Below are 21,401 nucleotides of genomic sequence, written 5' to 3' on the forward strand. Positions count from 1 at the left end.
GGAACTAATTGCAATGCGACGTTGAGAATAAAATAAGTGAACAGGTCGACAACATACTTACACGGTTGCCGAAAGTAACTAGAACTCACCTCTTAATATGAATTGACAAGTAAGGCACAGTAAATCAATGATTGACGTCAAAATGCATTGAAAAAAAGATAAGCATTTACTTTTCATAAATTCATTTTTTTTTATTTTTCTCAATATAAGAAGCTGTTCCAAATAATCGTCATAATTATTATTTTTATAAATAAAGAATCTTAATCTTAAAAACATTAAAGTTTTTTATTCAATAAAGAACCGTGTTTTAAAAATTTTTGTTTATAGATAGCATTTCAAAGATTTAATGTTGCTTCATATTAATTAATACATAGAAGAAAAGTATGAAGAAAAAATGGGAGCTTTAAAGAAAAATCAGAATTAAAGGAAAAGTCCTAAATTGATGGAATTCTTACCAATGAGAGAGAGTTTCCTCTTTGAGACATAAAGTATTCTCTTACTAATGACACATAATCAAGCCCGAGCGACACACGTTTCTCATGGTAGTCAAATGATGGTCAAATAGCAGTCAAATGACGGCTACATGACAGCCACATAACGACCACATGTAAGACACATGACAACCAAATGAATTCCAAATGACAACAAATTGGCTGCCATGAATAATTTGCGTCGATCGGGAAGAGCAAGAATTCAATTAATAAAGGACTGTCCTCTTGCATAGCATATTTCCTCAATTAATTGTAGCAAATTTGTTTTATCAATTTTCTTTTTGTACTTGCTAGTTTTTAGTAAACTTTCACAATTTTCATCTAATTTTTTTTGATCTATCAATTTTGTCTCAAATGCATGTGAAACGAACATGAAGCATTTTTAACTGCATTTTAAAATTAAAAAGGATATGAGACATTAAAAGGACATATATAAAACTAAAGCGATTGTGGGAAGTTTCAAATGGCAGTTTATATATTTTGTTTGTTTTTCATCTGATTATTATTAACACTAAACCATTTATTATTCATTTATTATTTTCTTCATCTAAGGCAGTGGTGGGCAACCTGTCACGGCACACCTTGTTGGTTAGTCATGATGACTAATGTGCCGTGTCACACAGGTTGCCCATCACTGTTCTAAAGGTTCGTTATGAAAAAGGAGAAAGGATATTGCAGCTAGATTTAATCTCTGTTAGTACGGAAATATCTACGTTTATCAATTCTAGATAGAGGCTATATTGAAGTATAAATCTTTTTTTTCTTTTCTTTCATACTTTTTTTTGTGTTATGCTTTGCAAACATTAAAATTTTATGCAAAACGTTGAATTTTTAGCAATTTTTTTTTCTTTCTCATATTCATGATTTTTTGCTTGTTATATGGAAATTAAGGCGCACAATTGAGAATTGAATACAAAGAATAATTTTTTTTTCATAATTTATTATATAGGTATCTTTATTGCCTAATTCAATAAAATGACAAAAAAAGAAATAAATGTTTTAAAAAAAGGAAACAAAAAAGCGACTAAAATGTTCTTCTGCATATAATATGTATATAGAGATGTAGTGATGATGAAATAATACATTTAATAGATTATAAATTACACGTGTGATAAATGTAGCAATTTTTAAATGAACAAGTTATTCCAAGAATGATTAAGAATGTCCCCAATAAATTGGATGATATTCTTAAACATTAGAATATTCTTAGTATGATTTTGGAAAGTATTTTACTTTTCAAAGCCTACTAAGAGATTTAAATTAAGTTTTAAAAAAATGTAAAAGCACTATATACTAAATTTCTTTATCTCTTTTTTATTCACTGGCGATATTAACTATATTTTTTTTTTTTTTTTTTTTTTTCTGCTCTTATATAAGTTTGTTTTTCAAGTGAATGCTTGTTGTCTGGAGAAGTTGATAGCATCATATTTTTAAGAATTTATAAAATATGACTCATCCATTATAATTCTATTAAATTGTATATTCAAAAGCTACACTGTTGGAACGAAAATAATCAAATTTTATTTTCATATGAAATGAAATTTGATGGATATTAATTCAACAACCAGTGATGCGGGAGGCGAACATCTCAATATCATCATTCAATTTTTTTTTCTTTAAATATAAATAGCAACTCTTTATTTAGTTATAACTTATAAGCATTAATATTAAAGGAGTTTTTCATTTCTTTATATCTTCCGTTATCATTTTCGTCATTCAAAAAATTGATGCTCATTGTTTCATAGCTGAATCATGCTGACTATTCTTCATAAATAGAATTTTTAATTTTTTTTTTCATTTGTGTTGCAAGAAAAAACTTTTTAAAAAAATAAATTTTGAACAATATTTATTTTTAATTAGTTTTTGATGAATTTTTTTTTTGATTCTCATTCATTATCCGAAAAATCTTTATGCCCATCATAAATGTCGATCAGTTGGATCCATTTAATTTCTCGTGGATTAGTAGTTTTTATTAGAATTAAATTTTCTTGTCGTGTCATATAAATGTTTTTTTTTTATTTGTGGATTGTGTAAATCTTGCATGTTAATGTTCTCTGTTCGATCAGATCGGGTCCTCATTAATTTTTTTATAAACTTTGTTTTAATGTAATTTCTATGTGAAACATTTACTATTTTTTGTAATTAATATTCTGTTAATCTTAATTTTTTGATTAATTTTAACTGAAATTAAATAAAAGAAGGAATCAAATTATAAATTTTGAATGAATTCGGTTAGTCTCAAAAATAAAATCAAATATCCGAGTAATGTTCATGTCTATTCATGCGATAATCCAGTAATAGGCAACCCAGGCTGAAAGCCTCGATCAAAACCACACATTGTGTAGGGTTTTTGACATAGGTTGCCTGCCACTGTACCTTGATAATTCAATATCGCAGTCATAGACATAAACTACTCAGTTATGCTTTCTACAAATTTTGCATCCAGCCAGTGTTAATTTCATGCTCTTTTTTTGATTAGTATAATTATGAAAATTAAAAAAAAGTTAATTGATTATAGCCAATTATGCATGCAAATTGATTCCATCTATCTAGAAACCAAAAAAATACAAAAATGTATAAATTATAAAAATTAAATTCAAATTCAAATGAATGTTAATTAATCAAGAATGCGATTGTAAGGAACTTTTTTGTCTGACTTTAACTTACAATCTCATTTTATTTAGTAAGAAAAAAAAATAAAGTCAATATGTTAAATAATAAAGATTATCAACTAATGAATACTTTCTTGCATAGATTGAAGTTGAATGTAATTAGGGACGGGATAATTATTACGTTACAGACATGATTAATATTTGAACTATGAAATTTTAATTCTTCAAATCGGATGTGACACCCTGGAAGGTGACAATCTGCGAAAGGAACCACCTACGGAAGCCGTGATTCACAAAAAACCCACTCCACCCTCCTCCCATGAACGTAATAAGTAAGCAGTCCCTTAGTAAATAACACTCAATTTCAATCATAAGTTATTGATATGACTCAAATCTAAAGTGCCTTGTGTGAGTTGTTCTTATGACTCAACGTAAGGCGTATGGATGATAACAATATAATTGCAATTACTCCCACTTGTGGCAAATGACAGGTTTAATTTAATAATAGAATTTTAATGTTTGTGTCTTCGTAACAATATGTATGAGTAACGTATAATATGTGTCAGTTATAAGCCATTTCTGTCTTTGGGCAGGATAATAAAAAAAAACCTTAAATTATACTTAATAAAACCATTACATAAGCATTCATTTTCTTTGTTTAAATTGAAATAAAATAAAACCCATGAAATATTAAAATAATAATACAAATTTTTCAAGCTTCAAATTTGTTTTCTTTGCTTTAACATACATGATAGATTTTTTGCATTCGTACATTACAAGATGTAGAGAAAAATAAAGGAATCAAAACCAATAAAAAGAAAATAAAATAAAAACAAAACCACACGCCTGTTTTTAGCATTCAGATAATGCTTACTTTTTCTTCAATGTAAAGAACGATCTTCGTTTTGGTTCATCCTTTTGTGACGATGCTGGTAATGTTTGTGAACGACTCTCTGTACCCGTTTGATCGCATTGTGCCTTTAATGAACCAACCCATTGTTGCATCTCGGCATCATCATGTGCTTGAAGCAAGAATTCTGCTCCATTTGATAATCTAAATAAAAAGAAAAATTTAATTATTACATTATACATGCACATGGAATATAAATGAAGGCTACTTACTTAATTCTAAAGACATGCTTCTTCTTTGTGTAGTCATTTGCAATTTCTACTGTTGCGCCTTGAAGTTCAAGAGCAGGTTCACCACGGAATGTTTGATCTGGCTGACTCTTTGATGCCTTTTGATCTTTGTAGAATGAGACACGTCCATTCTTTGACAAAACGTAAATCTGCATAAAGGTTGAATAATTAATAACTCATTCAAAATAGTATCAATAATGAAATATTTACCTTATCCCATGATCTGTTTGATGCCTTCTTTGTAGTACTTTCCCATTCGTGTTTTCTAACTAATATTCCTTCAATTACGCCATCCTCTCCTGCTGGACTTGGACGATCTAAACAAGTTTACGGAAAAGATATAAAAATTAGTATAAATACACAATAATGATTGTCTTTGATGAAATCCTAGCAATAATAAAAATTATTTCTTCTAAAATGATATGTATAATTTATATACTCTAAAGTTTGCGATATATGGCGTCAACTTATCCTCAAAAAAATAATAATAACAGCATCAATTCACAAAGCAATTTGTTTTCTTAACAAAAAAATGTGACTTTAATTTTAATAATAAATAACACTGACATGCAATGTACGAAACACGAACCTAGATCATTAGCATCTATAAACTTTTTTGCTATACGCTATATGCTCTACTGTTGTATATCTAGATCAAATCTTTCCGTATTTCATTACGATTTTGTAGCAACAATTGAGCATACTTGTTCATTATCTAGATGACTTTTTTTTGTGACATCCAAGTTAACACAACACAGATGGATCATTAATATTATTAAAACCTTGCTTACTTACTATTCTATAAATACTCATTTAATATACTTAGGCTAAACATTAATCAATCTAAAATACCTTCGTCATCATCAGACTGATCAGCATTATTTGTTGATGAACGCTTCCATCGGAAACTACGGAAGGGACTTTTAGAACGAGATCGACGTTTAACTTTGGAAGATGATGATTGACTACGTGTTAGGGACACATCACCTCTTTGCGGTGTTGATGGTTGGGATGACAATGCTCTATTTTCAGCTATTCGACCCACAAATTTAATGAATGGATTTGAGTTTTGTCAATTATTGAATTAAATAATTGATTGGATTCAATAAAGGGGTATGGAATAATGGTTTGGACATTCACAGGAAATTTATTCATTCATACACTTAGTTTGACCTTCACCGATTCAAAAAATTTGCAATTTTACTGACATACACAATGGGGAGAAGAAGATGTTTCGTGTGTAGCGAAAGTGAACCAACCACCATGAGATAGAGGAAGCGAGGTGAAAATAAAGCAGTTCTTCTTTTATATTCAATCAATCACCAAACACCATTTAAGATATTTAATGCACGATGAGTGACACAAAATCCCAGGCGAGTCTAACTTACATGACTTATATACACTCTGTGCCTGAGGACTTGGCGAAGGCTTCTTGAGAATACCAGTTGGGGTAGATGGTGACGGTGGAATCTCTTCTTCATTTACTTCAACTGTAACTTTTGTTAATTTTAAAATCAATACATGCTCATGCAAAACTAAGTGATTAATTACTATCTATACATAAATGGATTTTGTGTTAGAATCATGCAAATCATCGTATATGAATCACAATAAGGTTAACCCACCATATATCGAAGAAAAAACTTAAACTTAACAACAAAATAAATTCGTCAGTCTTAAATTCTCTCTTGTGTAAAGGATAAAAATAACGCAGGAACTAAGAAGTTATTTCACAAAATGGATTATGTCAATGCTGTTTTTGTTAAATATTTATACATTGAGATGATCAATTTTAGTGAAAATAATCTATTGCAGATAAGAAAAATGATAGACCATTTATCAACACAGTTACAGAACGAAATAAAAATAAATTTAGAAAGTATAAATCATAACTGAAGAAAAAGTTACGAAAAAAAATATGTAGACAAAATTTCCAAATAGAAACTTAATCACCTGGTTGAGAGACAGGTCTTTCTTTTTCAGTTGGTGAAGTGGCTCGCATAGTGACTGTACATTATTATTTTTCGAAAATTTTACCAATTTTTTTTTTTATAGATTTTTAATTGAAATTTCGGAAAATTATTTTTTGTTAATTAGGCAGCGTGTAAGAAAAGTGAAAAGGATTGATTTTTTTGTTTAATTGATTTTTTTGGGATTATAAAAAGCTTTGAAGGTTTGCATTTAATATTAAATTTCAGAATTTCGGGATCAAATAAAGGGAAATTTAATGCAAAAATCTTACCAGTTTCCTCGTTAGGTGATCCTGAATCAGCTTGATCCTTAGCGACTTGCTCGAGACGTCTCAATTCTTCCTCCTCTAATTCTTTAGCTCTCTTTGCTTCTGTAAATTTAAATGATGAAATTACATTAGTCATGTTTACAACAAAATTTATCAGGATGTATTTCAAAACTTGATAAGAATTGCAATAATCCCGGAAACTACTATAATACAAGCATATAGTTTGCATGTGCAATGAAATATACTAACCAGCTTCAGCTTGTAATCTTAGACGTTCAGCCTCTTCTGCTGCTTCTTGTCGTCTCTTCATTTCTTTGAGCTCAAACTAAAAATGATTAAAAGTTTACATTAAGGATAACTTCCAACAATAATAAATTATAAAATCTTACTGTAGTCAATCGCTCAAGAGCACTGAATCTTTCTTCTTGTGCGGCAGCTGATTTTTCGAATGCTTCGTGTTTTTTGATAAGGTTTTCGACTTCATCGATTGTGTGACCTAATTCTGATGACATCAGGTAGGGTTCTTGTGCAATCAACCATGCTTCGGCTACTGCTGCGTCTCTTGCGAATTGGTAGACTTCCAAAACTGTAAAGAAAGAAAAAGTTTCAATTAATTATTACAATCCATTTAAAATAAATAAGGAAGCACTTACTTAATTGTAAATTCTCCCATCTTTCCTCCCATCTGTTTAGCAAAGCATTGCGACTATTTGTAAGTTGCAGTAAGCGATCCTTAATTTCATTAGATGCATAGTGGTTACGTGCCAAAAGCTCCTTTCCAAGTGCCAAGCAAGCACTGAAATTGTCTTCGCGTGTATCAATTTCGGCTTTCAAGCTTTGATGGTTATTCATTAGTAATTCAACGCCAGATACATCTCTTGGCTTCTCGCTTGTGTTCATTTGACGTACAACGTCTTCCATCCATAACATTAAAATGCGCACCATATTGAAGAATTTGAACAAATCACCAGTGTCTGACAATTTATTGCGTCGTGAATCACACATTCCTTGTAGATTGGCCCATGCCTGAAGAACCTCTTGTTCGCGGTTTGTAATTTCACGTGCCTTATCACCAGCATATGAAGCTTGTAATTTAGCTGATTCTTCTTGAATTTGCTGTACTTGTGATTGAAGAGTGAGTAAATCTTGGATGAAGTTTTGATGTTTACGTTGTAATGCAGAAACTGAGCCTGCATCTCTTCCCAATTCATCGGAAACTCCATGTTGTCTCTCCAATATTCTGCTTAATACATCCTTGCAATCATGGAAATATTTGTGTAATTCGCGTGAAGCAGCGAGCATTTGAGTTCTTGTTTCAATGAGTTCCAATAAATCTTGCCATGATTCATTCAAATTGTCTTTCCATTCAGCAATGACTGCTGAGTCAGAGTGTCCAGCATGAATTAATTCATCAGCATATCCATTTGCTTTAGCAACTCTTTCACTTCCAACTGTAGATGTGTCTTGGGCGAATGCTCTGAATCTTTCCCATAATAATGTGACATGATCATAATCTTGACCTAATTCTTGTGATGCAGCTACTAATTCACGTTCTGCGATCCATTGCTCTAAATCATCGACTTCACGGTTGAAGTTGAACAATTCTAATGCTTCTACTAATTTTGCACGACGTTCACCGGCCAAATCTTTAAGACCTGCATACAACTTATCTAATTGGGCTTGTTTCACTGCAACTTGATCACTCAATGGATGATTTTCACTTGTCAATAAGCGAGCGGTTTCACCGAGTTGACGAATTGTTTCTGCATAATCTTCAACAGATTGTTCCAAAACTTCATGTTTCTTCATCAAATTCTGGGCTGAAATTTCTTCCTTGCCACGGTCTTCAACCATCATGTATAATTCTTGTTCACTCATCCATGATTCAGCTTCTTGGGCATCAAAGAGATATTGCTGAACTCTTTCACTGTTCTCTAAACGTCTGCGACGTTGATCCAATGCATCCTTGAGTTCTTGCCATTTTTGTGTTAATTCACTGATAAGATCTGCGAATTCGCTAGCATCTTCATGACCTTCATCAATCAATTTCTGTCCGTTATTTGCAATTGTCATAATACGTGGCTCGTGATTATCAATTTCTGTTCTTAATGTTTGATTATTCTTTTTCAACATATGAACGTTAAATAGTGAATTTCCGACTTCCTCAGATAATACTGATGGCATCTTTTCATCAATCCATAATTTCTCATCTTCAACATCGCGACGGAATTGATAAGCTTCCTTCTTCTTCTCCAATTGCTTCTGACGTTCTTCAAGTGGTCCCTTAATTCGGGAGAAACGATCGCTAACCTTTTGTTTCTTGATAACAATTGGTTCGACTTTTTCTGTTGGAATTGTTCGTGATAAGACTTCTGTTTGTTTTTCTAATTCATCAACTTGTTTGGCCTTCAATGCCATCTGTGTCTTAATTATCTGTTGTTTTTGCATCAAGATATTGACTGATGTCAAATCACTACCAGTGTCTGGATTGACGATTTGTTTTTCTAAATCATCCATCCATGAATCGATATCATCAACACTCTGTTGAACAATGGTCTCACGTTTAGCATCGAACAACAATTCACCTTTTTCTTTTGTTGTTTCTTCCAAGTTGTCGAATTGCTTGCTCAAATCTTGTAATTTTGGTGAAAGAATTTCCTTGAATTCTGGTTTTTCCTTCATTAAATCTTGAGCTGCCTTTTCAGCTTCATGTAAACGTTCCTTATTTGCTGCAATTTCAGCTTCGAATGCTTGATGGCGTGTCCATTTACTGTGAACTGTCTTAGCAGTACGATAAGTGTCTTCACGAGCCAACATGCTCTTCTCTTGAACCCATTCATTGAGTTCCTCCAAATCTTGCAAGAATTCGTGTAATTTAACTTGATTCTTCAATTTTTCGTGGAGTTCTAAAGCACGTTCACGGTTAGCATCACGACGTTGAACAATATTTTCAGCACGCTTCTGAATTCTATCTGAATCAAAGTGTTGTTTCTCAACCAATGTATCAGATACTTGAATAATTGTATTGATTTTATCATCATTTGCTTCCATTGTTGTAAGGAAGGCCTCATGTCGTTTCAATTGATTTTCAGCTTGTTCAAGATTAACTGGTGTATCATCTTTACTTAAGACATGTTCTTGTTGACTCAACAAAACTTCAGCTTGACGAGCATCACGATTAAATAATTGCTGATCAAGACTTTGTGAGAGCAATACTTGACGATTCTCCCACATTTGTTGCAATTCTTCCCATCCATCTTTCAATGCCTTCAAACGTTCACGCAAGAACATGTATTGTGGATCATTATTTGTTGATGGATCAGATGTAAGACCTTCACCATATTCCATCATCTTACTGTAATCTTCAGTGTAGTTATCGATTTCTTCGCGAATGCTTTGATGTTGATTCAATAATTTTTCAGCATCAGGCAATGATGTTGGTGTATCTTCGCTAGCAACATCTGTTTGTGTCTTGGTCAACCATGTCTGGAAATGATCCAAATCGCGTAAGAAACGGTGCAAGTCACCAGCTTCTTCCAATTTAGCATCACGGTCTTTCAACATTTGTGTCAATTGCTCCCAAATTTCTGTAAGTTGTGAAACCTTCTCACGAATGATTGCAGCTTCTTCTGGATGGTCATTTTCAATGGAATCAGCCTCGTGTTCTAATGAGGTAAGTTTTGCTTGAATTGCAGCCAAGTCGCGTTCCATGCCACTCAAGCGACGTTGCAATGTCATAACACCGGTCAAGTCCATATTCAAGTTATCTGTTTCTGTAAGGATTCTCTTCTTATCTTCAATCCATGAAATTGTTTCACGGCATTCAATATAGAATGTTTGTACACCATGAGCTGAGTTCAACTCATCGCGTTTAGCATCGGCCTTATCACGGAGACGAGACCATTCTTGATTCAAGTGATTTTGACGTGCAATAATTTGCTCTGAATCTGGATGCTCGACATGCAACAATTGGCGTGCTAATTGATTAACAACAGCAACACGCGATGCATTTGCATTCATTTCATTGTCAAAGCCATCATAACGATGTTTCAAGATTTCAACATCTTCAATATCTTTAGCAGGTGTCATTGTGTTCAACATCTTTTCTTTCTCACCAATCCATTGTTCAACACCATCGCTCTCTGATAATAATTTGTACAAGCTGAGTGCATCCAACAAACGTTGCTTGCGTAATTTTGAAAGTTCCAATAATTCTTTATAGCGTGTATCAATTGCGCCCAATCTTTCATTAACTTTCTGTTGTTCTTCATCATTTAATGTCAATTTGTTTGCTTGTTGATGAAGTTGATCAATTGTTTCAGCGTAGTTCTTCAACTCGTCAGCAACATCTTTGTGTTTCTTCAATAATGATTGTACATTAGCTTCATCACGTCCAACATCTTCTGATGAAACTAAACGTAATGTATCAAGCATCCATGCATCAATATCATCTGCATCAGTGAACATTTGGAAGTAATCAACTGCATCTTCTAATCGTTTGCGACGATAAGCTGTCAAATCAAGTAAATGATTCCATGTGGCCAATATATCTTTAATTCGCTCTTTGACTTGATCTGATGCAAAGTGACCTTGATTAATCAACTCATCTCCAACAGCGACGACGGACATTAACTGTGGATCGTGGGAATGAATCTCTGATTCCAATGCCTTATGTTTAGTTAATAATAAATGAATTGTCGTAAGATCATGACCGATTTCACCGGATGACATAATTTGCTCTTTTTCCTTAACCCAATTTTCTTCATCAGCCATATCCCAATAGAATTGCCATAATTTGCGGCTTTCTTCCAAACGTGAACGACGTTCAACTGCAAGTTTAACAAGTTCTGCATAAGCATCTTCAAGTTGTTGTACACGATCGACAATGATTGATGGATCGCAAGGTTTGTATCCTTCTGCTTCATCAGAAAGGAAGCGCTGTGAATTTTGTACAACTTGTTTAACACGTTCTCCCAAAACATTAATGTCGGCTTCAACAAGAGAATGTTTCTGAAGTAAATCTTCTACACCCATTAAATGTTTGCCATAATCATCTGTTAACAAGCGTTGTTTAATTTCCTCCATTGAATCTAAGATGTAAATCATCTCTTGGAAGTTTTGTTGTAATTGAATGGAGCATTCAAGACGTCCACGACGGGCGCGGAGCAATTCTAATAAATACGCCCATAAACGCAATACATTTTCTTTACGTTGAATGATGCGATCAATATCGTGATAATTTTCTGATTGCAATTCATTACAAACAGCAACAACTGCTTGAACACGTTCCTCATATGCAAAAATATCAGTTTCAATAGCTTCATGCTTTTTAGCAGCAGCCTCAACAGCAGCCAAATCGAAACCAAAATTGTCTTGGCTAACAAGACGTTGATTTTCTGAAAGCCATGTTTCACGCATAGATGCCTTTCGGTTAAAACGAGCTGCTAATTGTTCCAATTTTTCTTGACGAATTAACTCTTCACGCAATGCAAGTTCACGCTCGTGTTCAGCTTTTTCGAGACGCTCCCATGCTTTATTAATGTCAGAGACCATTTTACCCTCTTTTGGTGTATATGGTTTCTGATTATTAGCACGCATTTTAGACTGCAATGTAAATAGAAGAACTTCCAGATTGCCTTTCTCGACAAATTTAGGTGGTTTCTCAACAGTACGGTAATTTGAAAACTGTCCCAATTGTTGCTGAACACCGACAAGTGAATTAGCAAATTGTCGTTCTGCAAGCGATTCAATTGTTGTTTCAATCCATTTCAGAAGATCGCTTGTGAATTGCTCGTAGTCAGCGATCATTCGGTCAATTTCCATAGCGATTCCGACTACCTTTCCAATACGCTTTCCTTGGACTGTCTCTTGCTTCATCTTACTGAAGTAGTGATAATATGTGACGACATAAGTAATGATTGATCTGAAAATAAATATATTATAATTTAGTCATGATTTTCGGTAAAAGAACAAATAGCAATCAATCATCACTTACTTTTCATCAATATATTCTGCAAGCCCCACATCTTCTGCATCAAGCAATTTAGTGAGACCCAATTTGTTTTCAGCGACATCGAATGCTAAATTTAGATTTTGAATTGGATTATTTCTGTTTAATTTTTCAAATGGAATTAAATCTGGGCGGTGCTGCAAAGGGAAAACATTAGTTAAAAAATTAATCAATAATTTTATAAAGCATAATAATATGTTACCTTGTGAATTAAAGCACAAAATGCTAAGCCATCTCTCCAAGATGTTGTGAAATTGCGTACATTAACATTTGGATAGCCGGCAGTTTTCATTTGACACCACAAAAGTAATGCATCTTTAGCTGATTTTGTCTCTCTGTTGTCAACTTCTTCGATTGTAATATCCTGAATTTGGAATCTCAAAATGATTGTCCATATAAGACCTAATGTAAGTGCTGCATTTCCATCCTGTTAACATAATAAGGATTGTTGCCAAAAATTACAAATCAATGAACTTCTAGAAATAGTTTTTTCAACTTACGGTGACGTCATGTGATCCAATATTTTCCAAATGTACTCTCTGTTCTCTTAAGAATTGCAATGCTTTGTCTACATTCTCCAAACAATGGATACGCATTTTACCCTTTGTTGGTCTTGGCAATCGTTCACCGGAGAGGATCTCTAGGAGTTTTATGAGGTTTTTACCATCACGCATGTCAACATAAAGATCATTTATGCGACAATTTACTCGAACAAGATGAGAGTTGACCCATTTCGTGAATGTTTTCTTTTGTACAGTTTCACGTTCCTCTGTTTTATAGTAATAAGGAAACAATAAGAAATTATTATATGACCTTGAAAATGAAATGAAAAGGATTTGCAGTAAATATATCGATAATTACCAGCTAACGCCTTGATTCGGGATCGTTCGAAAAGTCGGGAGCTTGAATTGCCTCCATCATATTCATATTCATCTATGTATTCTTGTCCATTATTTTGGCTGGGATCCCAGCGAACTATCGAAATATCTGTTGTCATCGTGCTTCAATCTACTTTAAATTAGAACATGAAAGTTATCATTATTATTGAAGTTATTGTATTATAAACCTCAAACTTGAAACATTAATCCGTAATCTATCCACTTTTTTACAAATGCCCCGAGACACTATAATTAAATAAAGTTCAATAAACGCGATTTTCTCCTCTCTTTCTAATCCATATATGTCATAATAAAAATAATTATATGTCGTCGATTTGTCTACAATTGTTTTTTTGTCATTCCTTCTCTATCGTGCAAATAATGTTTGCCATTCACATAATTTAAATATCATTATGAGAAACTTGGTTTCAAAAATATACAGTATCTACCGACAAAAAGTATGAAATAATCACTTTTTTTTCACTCTCGTGAATCACGAACAAATGCAGAAAAATTCTCTTTAATTTTCCTCAATGACGAAAAAACACTAAAAGGTCTTTTTTTATTCAGCTATTCCTCTATTGTGTGCGTGTGGAAAATGCTAAACTGTACTGTACAATTCTCTTCAGTAGAACAAAATCATATGAATGAGGAACAAAAAAAAAAGTGTTCAATAAAAAGTTATGCTAGCAGCAAGCCTACACTGCGCATGTTTTTCATGCAGAATATTATTGTGTATGATTCAACATTGAATTTTTCCGTGTCTACATTAAATTTTTGTGTGTTTCCTTTTCTCCTTCTTTCATTAATTTCTACGTCTCATCTCTCGTACACATGAAAATCATTTTGAGCAAAATATAAAATATTGTCGGTCAATTAAATTTATTTTGAGCATTTTTTGTTTTGAGGAAGCGAAGAGCAAGAAGAAAATTTACAAAAAAACAAGCATATAATAGCAATATGGTCAATTTTCGCACTCTACTGATGAAGTTATTATGATGTTTATTTCTATTAATAAACGACTTCATCATGCCAAACATCACATATACTGAATTCTATATATTAAATTTGATTCTGTATTAGGTTCTCAATTGATTTGACCTCTTTCAAGTATGTATTTCATAGACATTATAGAGCAAATATTTTCATCAATCAGTGTTTAAGTTTCTCTCTCATTTGGTAAAAAATAGCTAAGCTTGATTGTGAAAAAAAGAAAAGAAAATCAATTCTGACTTGGAAAAATAAGTCCAAAATAGTGGCGAATGCATTGTTGCCAGTTTTAATATACCACAGTTTAGATATTAAATTTCGTTATGTGTTTTTACTTTTTTGCCTTCATTTAATCTCATTCAGGTTCTCTTTTTTTTTGTACAGAAAAATCAATGATGACATCGAAGAACGAAGAAGAAAACTTGACTGCATTTATACAAAAAAAAATCTTTTTCGCTTTTAAAGTAAATAGAATGAGCAACACGAGACGTTTTAAAATAGCCTATGACATCATATCTTTTAGTCATCATCATTCGAGATTCTTTTATAGCCATTTTTTCATTACTATATTAAAGTAATCACTTATTGCATAAATTATATACAGAAAATCTTTACATAATATTCTTATAAGTGGATATACGTAATCTTGTTGTTCATATTAGCATCTTTCAATGCCACCGGTTTAGAGGAATGGATAAATAATTTACGAAAAAATGCTTAAATAATTGAATGAGAATTCTTTTTCTCTTGTTTTGAGCTGATTTTTAAGCAATTTTAACTTTTCTGGTTTTTTCTTATACATAATTTTAAGTATATAATTTTATGTGCATACTGTAGCTCGTGCGGAGTCAAAAAAATATTTTTGTTTAACTTTCTTATTATCAAATGTCATAACCACATGACATTCGTCATGTCGACTATCAGTTAGAATATTTCCAGTTAAAGCAATCTAAGCCAGAATGTACACATCATTCATTTATTAATCGTCAACAAATGCTTAACTTTTTACAGTCATAATAGAAGGAAGTAGTAATTAAAATACCCATAATTCTTAAATAAGAACCAAGAATGAATGAAATTAATGAATAGAACAATAACAAACCCGAGTGACACGGTGCAGTGAACCGCATCAAGGGGTCGTCTAGGCAACATTGTATCTTACCGCTAATACGGTGACGCAGCAGTACAATAGCGAACACATTGTGTTGCTCGGAAAATAGAATTTTACGAGTTGAATAACCTAACACATAGACGCATTGTTATGGTACTTTGTGTACACTAATTACGGAAAGAACAACATAAAATAACTGGTAAGCTTCATATGTACATGACACCCATTTTATTCCAAGCGGTTGTTTTGTGTTCTTTCACATTCTTCTTCAATGTTTAAAGTGATTGACGTTTAAAGTTAATCAGGTCTGTTTATTGGAAATGATTTTTTAAATTTTGACAACACCAAAAAGACGATGGTAGACTACATTACCAATAAATATATCGTTTCTAGGAAATGATAATTTTATTTTTTTGGCCGTAAAAAGCATTCTTTAAATTACAAACTGATTTATGTTCAGCTTTGTATGTGTTGATGTGGTTCTATACAACTACATTTTTAGAAAATTAGAATCGACTAACTTTGCTACCGCTGAGTGCAAAAGGAAATGGTAAATTAACAAAAATTTTCTCTTTTTCTGCTCTAAGCGAAGCATTACACATTATGTGGCATTTGTAAAGCCACTTTCTGCTAATTTTGCTATTTTTTTACGTTTTTATGAATGTTCAAGATCTGACCTTTAAGCATTTAAAGTGAATTTCACCACATCCTGATAATCGTAGGCAGACTGTTTTTTAATCTATTCTGGGGATTTTTGCAAAATTTACAACATGTGGATTGAATTAAGCCACAATCATGAACTTTTGTTATTTCAAAAAATATAGAAATTCAGTCCCAAATTCCCTGATGATAAGATGTCGAATTTTGGTTTAGTGCTAGTTTCTATGCCAATACGCAACATGCATTAATTACTTCTCATACGATTAAAGTCATCAAACTATCTCATTCCAAAAATGTTAAGTATTTTTATTCTGTTTAATGTTATTACAGCGATTTACGATACTCTCCCATATTTCTTTTTCCTCAATCATTTTTATGGTCGTCGACATAATTCTTCACATAAGCAGTTCAAATTTCTTGGCTGTTGTATTAACCTAGTTAATTTGTTTTATCTATGTGTATATTCTAGATGTGTCGATTACATCAAGCAAACAAAATTGAATGATAATAATCACGCCCATCGTCTCGACAATTTTTTTTACCTTATTACTTTCTGATGGATATTTACCAGGAAAGCACACGGTAAAGATATGACTGAAAATCCGTCACCATATCGACTTGTCTTGATTGAATCTGGCCTGACTTAGAGTCATACTAGGCTGGTCTTGGATTTATGGTCATTTCTACGTCGTGTGCCATCCGGGTAAGTAAATTAATAACAATCATCTCAAAACTAATCTTTATTGACTTGATTTGTGGCATGTTGATTGGGTTTTACGTATTTTTTCAGTACTTATCATAATCACCCCTATTAATGCTATATTATGGTGAAAATATAAATGTCATCAGTAGATTGAACTTATTGTTTATTAAAAACTCTGTCAGCTTTTATGAAATTATATTTATTATTTAATTAAAACTAGTATTCTTCTGAGAAAATCATTAATTAACCTATTTAACTGTAACTTAATTATACCAATATTTTAAATTTTAAGTGATGATTTGGAAATTTCACCGAAAAAAAATAAATACAAAGTCAGTGAAATTGATAATATATTTCACATATTTTAACAAAACAAACTGATAACACAAAAACGAGAACTTTTCTTAAAACTAAAATCTTATTTTGAACTTTTGACATTCCATCTAACAATATAACAAATAAACATCTGAATTTGAACCTACACCGATCGGCACATATTGGCAACCATTTGGCGAAAACAAACAAATTTGGTTCTAAGTATACTGCCACCTTGTTGCCGTGGTGGCAATATTTCAATATGTGCCGATCGGGTACGTAGGTATTCAAACATTAAAAACATCCAGATGTTCTATGTCAAATTCATTATTTAAAAGACCTTGTACTATCATTTGAAGAAGTTTTTCGTCTGTTGTTAAATTTGAGCAATTTTGAACAAAATCTTCACAAAATTCATTTTTAATTGGAGAACTGATGATTTCATGGAATGTATTTGATGAAGAGTTTGTATAATAATGATTGGTTCTGGTAGTTGATAGAAGATCCATATCCCAATATTGCTGTTCTTCTTTGCATTTAAAATCAGAATTTGTCATAAATGTAATAGGCTCACAAAATCCATAGTCTCTTGGAGATGATGAATAATTTGATGATTGATCAGATTCCCAAAATTTAGTTTCTTCTTTGCATTTAAAGTCGGGGAATTTATTAGAATTGAAGGTTTGAGTGTGATTATATGAAATAGGTCCGCAATATCTGGATTCAATAGGAGGCAGAGGAAATCTCGAGACATGACTTGGTAGAGATGATGACGACCTATCAGAATTATATCCAGAGTCGTTGGGAGACGGTGGATAAGATTCATCATTTTCATGTTTGATTTGATGCTTATTCCTTTGACGTTTTGCTTTAGCTTCATGCTTTACCGCATTCCGGCGTCTTTCAGTTTCAACACATTCATGACATGGGCAGTAATGATATTCACAAGCATTTTTATGGTCTTTCATGCTCTGTTTTTTACCATGATTTGCGCATTTTCTGCACATTTGATCGTTTCTCTTCTTACCAAAAGAAGTTTCGCTACTTAAAATGTGACCAAAATTCTTTTTCTTTTGATAATTATTTTTCTTATCTCTTGAGGCAGATAATCTTCTGTCTTTTGTCATTTTACAAGGTATGCATTTATCAAAATGCTCCTTTTTATCATATTCACATTTATGCCCCTTTTTATTAGTCGATTTTTCATGATTTTGACACAAACTGCAGGTTTGTTGCTTCCTTGTTTCTTTAGTTTTTTTCAAACTGTTATACAGAACGACAGAAAATATAAAACTAATTAAGGATTTTTTCAAAATTAAAAGAAGCAATAATTTTTGAAAATAATATTTAATTATGTATTTTGACTACCGTATGATTATCACAAGATATAAATATCAAGTGAAAATAGTTAAGATCTTATTACACAAGAAAATGATATTGACATTTCTGTCAGAAGCTTTAATTTTAGAACCGAAATTGAAATTAAACTAACTTCTTATCAGTACCGCTGTTTTCAAGCACCAAAGTATTTGAATACTGCGTTCTTGATTTAAGTCAAGTTCAAATATTTTAACTAAAAACACTTTTTTTAATAGTATATAAAAAAACACTTTAGACTGAGACGTAAGCGCGATAAAAAACGGAATTACGCGATATATTTTCTTTTGCCATATTAAAAAGCATATAAATTCATGTTAAAAACGTTTGCACAATTTCTTGCTTATGTTAAACATTTTTTTTAAGTTTCGCAAGTCTCACCTTACATCCTCCTGAGCATTGTTGTTGACCATGTTACTGATGGGTACATTCATAATGTCCATATCAAAAATATTCATAGTAATTTTAAAATAATAATCCCTTTTTGAAATTTGTTCAAGTTTAATTTTCAGATCCTTTTAGGTTGAGATTCAGTTGAGAACTAGAACAGTTGATTATATTTAAATATATTTATGGGACTCAAAAAAGAGGCGATAAGAGCAAAGTGGCGAGAGAATATTGATGACTGTATGAGTTTTTAACTGTGTAAATAAGAAATTTCCCTGTGACTGAGACGCATTTATTACTACATAGTTAAATTAATTTTAATTCAAGTGAATAAGTCACGATCTCAATTTATGACTTATTCATTTAGCAAATCATTTCAGAGTTAGTCAGAATAAAAATTTATATATGAACACTTGCACATCGGCTATGCTTTTTATACAATAGTATTGTTCACAAACATATTTACAGTTTTTGTTATCAATTTATGACATCATCCTCAATTGTATGAAAAGATGTATTCAAAATATATACTGGAGGTTGAATACATAAAACACACAGAACTGGACAATGCTTTAAAAACATTTGCAAATGAAATGAATCTGGAAATCATATATCAAAAGAGCGAATGGATGTTTAACAAATTTTGATGCTAATAATAAATTTTTGTTTGTGTATTTTTTTTTTGTTTGGTTTAGTCATTGAGGAATGAACATTCATTCTGTAGCGTATTTTGTTATATAGCTGATGCGGCATTTTAATTATTATGTCAGTAATTATTGAAAGTTTATGGAAGTGTAAACAAAATGAATACGAGAATGATATCTGCTTTCTTTTAGATTAATATCCTCACTGAGTGAACTAGTCAATTATTGGATAGAATGTCTGGAGTGCGCTATGTGCTCATAATTATTGTACAATTCATTTTTCAAGCCTCATATTATATCTATTTTACATAACGATAAATATTTACATTTCTAGAAGATGATGTAAATAAAAGAAACGAATGTGCAGGTATTGAAGTATATGCCGAATCGTCTTGAAATATTTTCATTTTTCTTATCACTTCGCACTATCACAATGAGAAGTAAATATTACATCATTTTCAATCATATCATAAGATTTCATAGCAGGAAAATAGTCGATGCGAGCGGAGGAAAAAATTATTGATTTTTTGATTTTCGTGTGTTATTGCTAAGTAAGGCATCTGTCTCACACCTCCTGCCTTTTCTACAATGTGAATTTTTTTGTATCATGTACAACCCTCCCTCAACCCAAAATATGTTTATATGTATAACGCATAGTCTAGTAGAATATTATTTTTTATACACGCACGAATCAAATAAAAAGAATGGAAGGACGAAGGATATATATACATTATTTTCTTTTCTTTTTCTGCATCAATTATGTGCTACGGGAGTAGGAGAAGGAATTTGTGAAAAACAAAACAAAGTTGTTGCTCATTTTTAAATTCATTCAATTTTGTAAGAGAAATGAAATTAATTGAAATTAAAGGCGTTGGTTGAAGCGAAGAACACTAACGCACACTTATGTGAATTGTCGAATTGAAGTAAAGAAGAAAAATGTTGGTAAGAAGAAGATATATTAAACTCTGATTTTTTGCATCGTTATAAATGGTATTTTCTTCTTCTTACCATGACTTATGTTTCTCTTATGCTTTTAAAGGTAAAAAATGATGCAAGTTACTACATGTATTTTAAGCATAGTTTTTTTCTTTACATATATATACATTTATATATAAATTCCAAAAATAAATCAACATCTACATTTTCCATTTCACACGAAGAGAAAAATTTTTCTCTCATCTTATAAGAAATTTTTTTTTATGAAGAGGATGAAGTCACTTATACAGAGATTATCTATATTTCAACTACTATACTAGTTTTTATATAAATTGTATTACATATTCACCAGAACTATACGAGTTTATTACAAAATTGATTTTATAAAGGCTCTTATATCCAAATTTATTATATTATGTCATGAATGTTTTTAATTCAAAATTATGGAATTTATCCTAGCGGCCATTTAAATTTTTCTATTTTTCACTATTGATTTTCATGGATTTTTTCAACATAATTCACTATTTCATGGTATAATAGTCTTCAGAACTGATAGATTACGGATAATATTTCATGATTGTGCTAATTAAATAACTATTCACATATTATTTACCACTTTTCAAATTTTTTCTTCTTTGCACGAACTCTTTCCTGATGTTTTTCGCTTTACTTCTCTTCGATGACTGAATATGCTACGCCCAAATCGTTGAAAATTGCCGCACGATTAAATCAATAAAACAATCACTTTTCACTATTTTTCAATTATTTGCGCTTTGTAAACACTGTATTAATATCTTTTAATTATCCTTTACACATAAATATCCTTTAAATCTTGTATTTTTGTCTCAATAAAAATTTTATTTTGATGTATTATATTCAGCGCAGTATTTTAAGTATTATACCCCTCT

At 31.6% G+C, this 21,401-nt stretch overlaps 1 protein-coding gene across 11 annotated transcripts; it reads right to left on the bottom strand.

The window, feature by feature from the left end:
* Positions 1–165: 165 nt before the first annotated feature.
* beta-Spec (spectrin beta chain) lies at positions 166–21,290 on the bottom strand. 11 transcript variants are annotated; one of them, XM_070649943.1, is made up of 15 exons: positions 21,107–21,290; positions 13,354–13,500; positions 12,993–13,261; positions 12,695–12,919; positions 12,478–12,629; positions 7,136–12,405; positions 6,872–7,068; positions 6,732–6,807; positions 6,486–6,584; positions 5,632–5,739; positions 5,096–5,275; positions 4,454–4,560; positions 4,226–4,392; positions 3,978–4,157; positions 166–2,672 (listed from the first exon to the last, which is right to left on the bottom strand). In XM_070649943.1, exons 2-15 carry the CDS (start codon positions 13,487–13,489, stop codon positions 2,669–2,671), a joined length of 7,170 nt encoding a protein of 2,389 aa, XP_070506044.1. In that variant the 5' UTR covers positions 13,490–13,500; positions 21,107–21,290; the 3' UTR covers positions 166–2,668. The 11 variants fall into 11 exon arrangements, with proteins under 11 accessions (XP_070506044.1, XP_070506047.1, XP_070506043.1 ...); XM_070649946.1 differs by having other exon boundaries at positions 5,632–5,733; positions 13,354–13,503; XM_070649942.1 differs by having other exon boundaries at positions 13,354–13,503.
* Positions 21,291–21,401: the final 111 nt, after the last annotated feature.

This window comes from Chironomus tepperi, unplaced genomic scaffold (assembly GCF_022539635.2).
Source record: "Chironomus tepperi strain 1889 unplaced genomic scaffold, CSIRO-AGI_Ctep_v1 contig_441, whole genome shotgun sequence".
Lineage (NCBI taxonomy): Eukaryota > Metazoa > Arthropoda > Insecta > Diptera > Chironomidae > Chironomus > Chironomus tepperi.